Here is a 9,383-nt window from a genome sequence, read left to right as displayed (position 1 = left end):
AACGATAACAAACAAACTGATCCTAGAATATTTAAAAAGCGCAGCGGCAGAAACTAAAGAAATAAACTAAAAAAAAAACGCAAAGGCCCTACACAACAAATCAATAATACTGAAAGACGAAGCAGTAAAAAAATAAGTATAATAAAAAATAAAAGAAAAAGATAGGATTGATGTTTTATCAAGTGGATATTCTAGTTTCTGTCTAGCCTACGTTTCTTAGTTCAAGATGTCACATGACGTTTTGAAGTCACGTGGCTTTTAAAGTCACATGACGGCTTCAGGTTGTACAAAACATCAAAGCTTCTCTCGAACTAATGAGTACAATTTTTTTAAAAACAAATTCTAAACAGAACTTGTTAATTCATGCTAATCCGGCGACTAATTCGCACACAAATTAACAATTAAATAAGTCGATTATAAAAATTCTTTTTGTTCGGGGTGTAATAGACATCGTGTGATGTGGCGGGGTGGGGGAAGGTCGGCCACAGCTGTAGAGGTTCATTGAGGTACTCAGGCCTGTCGCGTGTAGAGGGAGAGGAACGGGGCAGGTGTTAAACGTCAACTCACGGGTCGGCTGTAGGTTGCAGTTGTAGTGTGGTCTGTGGCGTTTTACATGCCTCTACATTTGTAATTGTCAGTCGTCTGGACAGGAAAGTTACACGTTGTATATATATATATATATATATATATATATATATATATATATATATATATATATATATATATATATATATATATATATATATATATATGTGTGTGTGTATATATATATATGTATATATATGTATATATATATATATATATATATATATATATATATATATATATATATATATATATATATATATGTATATACATATATATATTGGGTACTTCTCTGTGTCGTGTACTGTACTGTATGTACACGATCCCGTATTTGACGACACATTACTAGTACATTCAGCACTCACCAGCCTGGTCGCACGTGCGTCGTGTGTCTACTGTGTCCAACTGTGTCCATTGATTGACTCATGCCCCAGCACTAGACCCACACGTTCAATCCATTTCAAATGGCCCGTTTACCTCATACCCTCGAACAAGGCACATTAAAGTAAATTTTAAATACTCTGCATTGTTTTGTCTTTTGAAAACAATTGATGCGGTTCAGATCATGAAGCATATACGATTCACTACATTTACCTATTACTGAGAGTATTATACAACAGCAGAGTGGCGCAGTGGAAGCGTGCTGGGCCCATAACCCAGAGGTCCGTGGATCGAAACCACGCTCTGCTAAATTGTTTTCTTTTTGTATGAGGTCACCACAGGTAAATGATCAAGTTTACATGATCTGTGTGTGCATTAAACTTGATATATTGGCATATCTGTGTGTGCATTAAACTTGATATATTGGCATATCTGTGTGTGCATTAAACTTGATATATTGGCATATCTGTGTGTGCATTAAACTTGATCTATTGGCATATCTGTGTGTGCATTAAACTTGATCTATTGGCATATCTGTATATGCATTAAACTTGATCTATTGGCATATCTGTAGATGCATTAAACTTGATCTATTGGCATATCTGTGTGTGGATTAAACTTGATCAATAGGCATATCTGTGTGTGCATTAAACTTGATCTATTGGCATATCTGTGTGTGCGTTAAAATTGATCTATTCGCATATCTATATGTGCGTTAAAATTTATCTTTAGACCTATCTTTATGCGTACTAAAAGATCTTTTATGTTGTGTTATACTTTGTTACTTTGTTATCTTACCTTTCTTGATGCCTACACTAAATATTGTAAGATTTATAACTAACCAAATTTGATTTCTTCTCTATTTTCCTAGGCGTATTATGCCATTTACGGGCACCCCCCCCCCCTCATCCATTATGCTGTGCAAGCAGTTTCATTTTTTGGTTTCGATTATGAAAATCTAAGACCCTACTACATTTCCCTTTAGAAAGCCATCACCCCCCCCCCCCCCCCCCCCACACACACAACAAGTTATGTCCGCCAATGACCTTTATTAGGCGATTGATCATTAAGCTTATAGCCTTATGGTAGGTTAAAATAAAACCTTCAAAACAAAAGAGCGGCCTACATGCCTTAGTGTGAGAGATCGTCGGTATTCGCTCAGCCAATCCTATCCTCACTGAAATATAACCGCTGGACTGGAACTATATTTGTACTCGATACTTCTTTCATGTATTAGGCCTAGCGGTCGAATCCACGTGCAGACGGTAATTTGTGATCAATATCTGCACAACAACTTGTACGTCTGGGCATCGTTTGAGATCGCTGAGAAACGAATTTTTTGATTGGCGGATAAATATAGAGTCCTTTCATATGACGTCACGTCCGTTCGTGATACCTACTCCCGCCGCCACAGTGGTGTACACAAGACGTAAACACAATCAGCTGTTCGCCAGCGCTGGACGCGTTCACTGTATGTAAAGAACCGCACCCGCGGAAAAGGAAAAATACGTTAAAAAACTTGAACTCTTAGGAATTGAAGATCCTTATACTGTTATTGACAGTTTCGTATAAATAAATATGTGGACAAAATTTCTAAATAAAAATACTGTTAGTAATACTGTTTGCGTTTAGAGTTCAAGTAGCCGAATCTGATCAAATGCAGTTCTCGATACTTTGTTTCATGTAAGGACAGTAAAATAATAAACTTCATTTTAATTATAAAAGATAACTATTAATAAAACAAATATGCTCGACCTTCACAAATACTAATAGTAAAAGACAAAGTCAAAAGTAATATTATAGGCTAATAAGAATAACAAGATCTAATAGTAGGCTTATACCTGGCTCCGCTGGGTAGACATAGAATCTAGAATCTACTTCTTTACTTAAATTTAATTACTTTAGATCTACATTCGATTCAAAATACACCCATAATAAATCAAAAGTAGTCATAATAGGCCTAATAAAGCATTTAATTGTCTCTAAGATCTAAAATCTCGCTCTATTATCTAATCATTTTTTTAGCAAACGAAATTTTCTGAAATTGAAATAGATTATATGACTAGACTTAGATCTAGAATCTGCTACTTAAATTAAATTGTAAAAACTTTATACAAGCATGTAGTTGATATTATTGTAGTAGAAGACTTTAATAAATTACTAAGGCCTACCTACTTTGTTGTCTTTTTACAGCAATATGTATCTGATACTGGACTGAGTTTAATTAAATTCAAATTCATATCTAGTAATTGGTCTACTAAGTTTTTGTAGCCTAGTAGTACAATCTAGATCATACCAGCCAACAACAAATAACCACATTATTATTATTAGGTTAATGATTAGGCTAATTTTTTTTTTAAATCCACTGTTTATAAAAGAAACAAATCAAGCTAGAAACATTATAAGTGAGATGGTTTAGAATAATAACAATGGACCCAGTCTACAATTGATACAATTGCAGGTCTACATAGGGCCTACAGTCTAGTAGTTTACAGTAGGCACCTAGTGTGTAGCTAGTATACTAGTGTGTAGCTGTCCAGAGTTAAGATTCTTAATGCCTTAATGCTTTCCCCTGATAAGCCGTGTGTGCTATAAATGACATAACATGACACCGAGGTGAGAAGTGTTGAGGGGAGAGCAGTGGGACTTTCCCCTTTGTTCTCTCTGCTGGGCCCTGAGGGTCAAAATTATATAAGAAATACTATCTCTGTGGGGCTGGGTATCACGGAGGTGAGACATTTTCAGGGGAGGGCAGGGCAGACTCCTCTTTGGTTTTATTGTGGGCTAGATACAGGTGGGGGCAGCCATCATGACGGTTGAACGTCAGTATTAATGTGTCTGATTACTTCCCTGCTGGATTATAAGGGTCTTAAATTGTATAACATGCTACCCAGATTGGTTATTACCCATGGATTATATTAGCCGTTGTAGTGTGGGTTTTGTAGGAGTTAAGTGGTCTCACGTTTGCTACAGTAGATAACCTCTAATATACTACTGCATTTGATCAGCTTCGTCTACTTAAACTCTAAACGCAAACGGTATTACTAACAGTATTTTTATTTAGAAATTTCAGCCACATATTTATATTATCCACGAAACTGTCAATAACTGTATAAGGATCTTCAATTCCTAAGAGTTCAAGTTTTTTAACATATTTTTCCTTTTCCGCGGGCGCGATTCTTTACATACGGTGAACACGTCCAGTGCTGGTGAACACGTCCAGCGCTGGCGAACAGCTGATTGTGTTTACGTCTGATGTACACCACTGTGGCGGCGGGCGTAGGTATCACGTGATTTAGGTCACGTGTTTGCAAGGACTCTATACCGGCGTTGTGCTCCGATTATTACGGATCTGTCGACAATGAATGGAAACCTTTGGATCTGTTTACAATGAATGGAAATCTTTGAACATTTTAAATACGTAATGTAGTTAACTTATTGATAAGTTGTTACAAGAATAGCAACAGTAATTTGAACTGGATACAGAATGTTAAATTTTTTTCCCCTGTCATCATAACGCTGTTCTTGACATCTCGCAATACAAAGGGCACGTCACTCATCGACAAAACAAGCCACGCCCACCGACGAACTAAAAACAAAAATCGATTATTGTAGCATACCGAATGAGTTAAAAACACAAGTAAGTGAATTCACTTTTCATAATCACCACAGCGTGTTACTTTGATCCTATTGTAACTGTAATGGAGGTGAGTTGAAGTGGGGTGGGGGTGGTGGTGAGGCCTACATAGAGTGTTTTATTCACACATGTGTTTGTGGCAGTTGTCCAAACGACACATCCCGTGTGAGTTGATCCGGCGACCTGTGTGAGTGTTTGTAATTTGTTTAGGTTAAGGCGGCGTAATCGTTTTAGGGAGGTATTCGAATACGACAGCCATTACAATCGTTTAGTAAGAGGTAACGTGATCGGTTCTAAGATAAGGAGGTATTCGAATACAACAATCCTTGTAATCGTTTAGTCAGAGGCGGCGCCATCCGTTTAAGATATGGAGGTATTCGAATACAACAGCTATAGTTAGTAATCGTTTAGTCAGAGGCGGGGTGGGGGGGGGGGCGGCACACAATTTATTTTCTTATATAAACTATTTTTTTTCTACTTCGTTCGGTCGTTCGGGAGGGGGGGGGGGAAGAAAAGGAGACGGTTGATGTTATTTTTTTTTGGGGGGGGGGGGGGGTTGGCTGCGTCCCTCGAGATATGCCCGAAAGCCTGTAAAAAAACTGCTATAACAAATGTTACAGGAGCCTTGGGCTCTTTTAATTCAAAAGTAGAAACGGAAGTTATATAACATGAACAGTACGGAGGCTTTATTTTTTAAATGTAATTTTAAGGTATCCGATGAATTTGTTTAGTCGAATCCGAGTTTTTTTTTCGCTAACAGTTTAAACGAAGCCGGAGCTTTGTTAAAAATGGGTTTTTTAATCCCTAGAGCGAAGGGCAACAAGGCAGACCTGCGTCGGGAATATTAAGAGGTAACAGAAATAGAAACGGGGGGGGGGGGGGATCTAATCATGTGACCTGAGCGGGAGATATAACGTAACCTGAAGACGTGACCTGACCTAGAGACGTGGTGACCTGATTTAGCGATGTGACCTAACCTTTAGACGTGACCTAACCTTGGGTGTGTGACCTGACCTTGAGACTTTACCTGACCTTATGATGACGCAAGAAACTCAGGTAACACGGGGAATAATTAATGAAAAAAACTTTATTTCTTCTGTTTCTGTCCAAAAATAGACGTCATATTGTGAGGTGTATTGTAGCATCACTAACGTCACTATCATCACTAACATCACTAACATCACTAACATCACTAACATCACTAACATCACAAACATCACTAACATCACTAACATCACTAACATCACTAACATCACTTACATCACTAACATCACTAGCATCACTAGCATCACTTACATCACTAACATCACAAACATCACTAACATCACTATCATCACTAACATCACTAACATCACTAACATCACTAACATCACTAACATCACTAACATCACTAACATCACTAACATCACTAACATCACTTACATCACTAACATCACTAGCATCACTAGCATCACTAACATCACTAACATCACCAACATCACTAACATCACTAACATCACTAACATCACTAACATCACTTACAAACGTCACCAACATCACTAACGTCACTAACATCACTAACATCAGTAACGTCACTAACATCACTAACATCAGTAACATCACTAACATCAGTAACATCACTAACATCACCAACATCACTAACATCACTAACATCACTAACATCACTAACATCACTAACATCACTATCATCACTAACATCACTAACATCACTAACATCACTAACATCACTAACACCACTATCATCACTAACATCACTAACATTACTAACATCACTAACATCACTAACATCACTAACATCACTTACATCACTAACATCACCAACATCACCAACATCACTAACATCACTAACATCACTAACATCACTAACATCACTAACATCACTAACATCACTAACATCACTAACATCACTAACATCACTAACATCACTAACATCACTAACATCACTAACATCACTAACATCAAACATCACTAACATCACTAACATCACTAACATCACTAACATCACTAACATCACCAACATCACATCACCAACATCACTAACATCACTAACATCACTAACATCACTAACATCACTAACATCACTAACATCACTTACATCACTAACATCACTAACATCACTAACATCACTAACATCACTAACATCACTAACATTACTAACATTACTAACATCACTAACATCACTAACATTACTAACATCACTAACATTACTAACATCACTAACATCACTAACATCACTAACATCACTTACATCACTAACATCACTAACATTACTTACACCACTAACACAACTAACATCACTAACATCACTTACATCACTAACATCACTAACATCACTAACATTACTAACATCACTAACATCACTAACATCACTAACATCACTAACATCACTTACAAACATCACTATCATTACTAACATCACTAACATCACTAACATCACTAACATTACTAACATCACTAACATCACTAACATCACTAACATCACTAATATCAGTGTCAGTGTGAGCAGTGTTGCAGGGCAGAACGAGTGGCGCCATCTGGTAGTGTTGAAGTGGACATCTGACGTTCAGTTTTGTAGTTCAGCAAGAAAAACTGTCTGTATGTGTTTTCAAGATGTAAAAAGGCAGAAACTTAAATTAAAAAAAAAAAAGTCCTAAAAATTGCCTGAATGTTATCTAGTTTCAGAGTATTGGAGAATCGATATTCCCTTTGTCTCAAAATAGACTCTTCTGAAAATAAGTGTGTTTGACTTACTTGACCTTGATCTAGACTATAGGACCTCACACATAACCTTCCATTTTGTCCTGTCCCCGGCTCTTGATTTTATAGTCTCCTAAGACATCCCTGCTGTCTTCAGTTCTTCAAGAAGACGGCGTCTACAGGCCTGTATTGCGCGCCCTTAATATCAGTTCAGGATAAGGTATTATGGTTAGGGATTTCTTAGGACTTTGGTTGAGGTTGGGTTAGCGATAAGTTTAACATTGCAATTAGCAGGTGTATTAGTACTAAGTTTACTACAAATAACCTAACACTCTTGTAAAAAGAAGATTAAAATATTTTGGCATTATCCAACACTAATATAACCTACGCCACGAAAACACATTTCATTATTATAATACAACTACTAGCTTAAAACTTATCTACAAGTTTGTAAAAACGAAGGTGTATTGCAACAGTAACATGTGGCGTAAGAGAGTGAGCCACAGACCCAAACCCTAGCAATGAGACATGGGCCCCAGACCCAAACCCTAGCAATGAGAAGTGGGCCCCAGACCCAAACCCTAGCAATGAGACATGGGCCCCAGACCCAAACCCTAGCAATGAGAAGTGGGCCCCAGACCCAAACCCTAGCAATGAGACATGGGCCCCAGACCCAAACCCTAGCAATGAGAAGTGGGCCCCAGACCCAAACCCTAGCAATGAGACATGGGCCCCAGACCCAAACCCTAGCAATGAGACATGGGCCCCAGACCCAAACCCTAGCAATGAGACATGGGCCCCAGACCCAAACCCTAGCAATGAGAAGTGGGCCCCAGACCCAAACCCTAGCAATGAGACATGGGCCCCAGACCCAAACCCTAGCAATGAGACATGGGCCCCAGACCCAAACCCTAGCAATGAGACATGGGCCCCAGACCCAAACCCTAGCAATGAGAAGTGGGCCCCAGACCCAAACCCTAGCAGTGAGGCGTGGGCCCCAGATCTAAGCTCTGTCTAGCAATTAGGCGTGGGCCCCAGATCTAAGCTCTGTCTATGAGACGTGGGCCCCAGATCTATGATCTGTCTAGCAATGAGGCGTGGGCCCCAGATCTAAGCTCTGTCTAGCAATGAGGCGTGGGCCCCAGATCTAAGCTCTGTCTATGAGGCGTGGGCCCCAGATCTATGCTCTGTCTAGCAATGAGGCGTGGGCCCCAGATCTAAGCTCTGTCTAGCAATGAGGCGTGGGCCCCAGATCTAAGCTCTGTCTATGAGGCGTGGGCCCCAGATCTAAGCTCTGTCTAGCAATGAGACGTGGGCCCCAGATCTAAGCTCTGTCTATGAGGCGTGGGCCCCAGATCTAAGCTCTGTCTAGCAATGATGCGTGGGCCCCAGATCTAAGCTCTGTCTAGCAATGAGACGTGGGCCCCAGATCTAAGCTCTGTCTATGAGGCGTGGGCCCCAGATCTAAGCTCTGTCTAGCAATGAGGCGTGGGCCCCAGATCTAAGCTCTGTCTAGCAATGAGGCGTGGGCCCCAGATCTAAGCTCTGTCTAGCAATGAGGCGTGGGCCCCAGATCTAAGCTCTGTCTAGCAATGAGACGTGGGCCCCAGATCTAAGCTCTGTCTATGAGGCGTGGGCCCCAGATCTAAGCTCTGTCTAGCAATGAGGCGTGGGCCCCAGATCTAAGCTCTGTCTAGCAATGAGGCGTGGGCCCCAGATCTAAGCTCTGTCTAGCAATGAGGCGTGGGCCCCAGATCTAAGCTCTGTCTAGCAATGAGGCGTGGGCCCCAGATCTAAGCTCTGTCTAGCAATGAGGCGTGGGCCCCAGATCTAAGCTCTGTCTAGCAATGAGGCGTGGGCCCCAGATCTAAGCTCTGTCTAGCAGTGAGGCGTGGGCCCCAGATCTAAGCTCGATGTAGCAGTGAGGCGTGGGCCCCAGATCTAAGCTCTGTCTAGCAATGAGGCGTGGGCCCCAGATCTAAGCTCTGTCTAGCAATGAGGCGTGGGCCCCAGATCTAAGCTCGATGTAGCAGTGAGGCGTGGGCCCCAGATCTAAGCTCTGTCTAGCAGTGAGGCGTGGGCA

General features: G+C 40.3%; 1 protein-coding gene and 1 non-coding gene across 2 annotated transcripts; both read left to right on the top strand.

The window, feature by feature from the left end:
* Positions 1-1,203: 1,203 nt before the first annotated feature.
* On the top strand, positions 1,204-1,275 carry Trnam-cau (transfer RNA methionine (anticodon CAU)). Its single transcript has one exon. It is a non-coding gene; the product is annotated as a tRNA-Met (tRNA).
* A 3,695-nt stretch (positions 1,276-4,970) lies between these two features.
* LOC131948132 (snake venom metalloprotease inhibitor 02A10-like) lies at positions 4,971-8,318 on the top strand. The gene is made up of 3 exons (XM_059309655.1): positions 4,971-4,976; positions 5,412-5,454; positions 7,840-8,318. Exons 1-3 carry the CDS (start codon positions 4,971-4,973, stop codon positions 8,316-8,318), a joined length of 528 nt encoding a protein of 175 aa, XP_059165638.1.
* The last annotated feature ends 1,065 nt before the right edge of the window (positions 8,319-9,383 follow it).

This window comes from Physella acuta, unplaced genomic scaffold (assembly GCF_028476545.2).
Source record: "Physella acuta isolate Inbredline_101_S28 unplaced genomic scaffold, ASM2847654v3 ptg000625l, whole genome shotgun sequence".
Classification (NCBI taxonomy): Eukaryota; Metazoa; Mollusca; class Gastropoda; family Physidae; genus Physella; species Physella acuta.
The sequence above is the reverse complement of the archived record's forward strand: the minus strand, read 5'-3'. Positions and strand labels throughout refer to the sequence as shown.

Excerpts from the sequence above, each read along its gene's own strand:
- LOC131948132 (XM_059309655.1), top strand. Across the intron at positions 5,455-7,839 it reads TGCGTCGGGAATATTAAGAG|ACCCAAACCCTAGCAATGAG; the intron begins GTAACAGAAATA and ends CATGGGCCCCAG.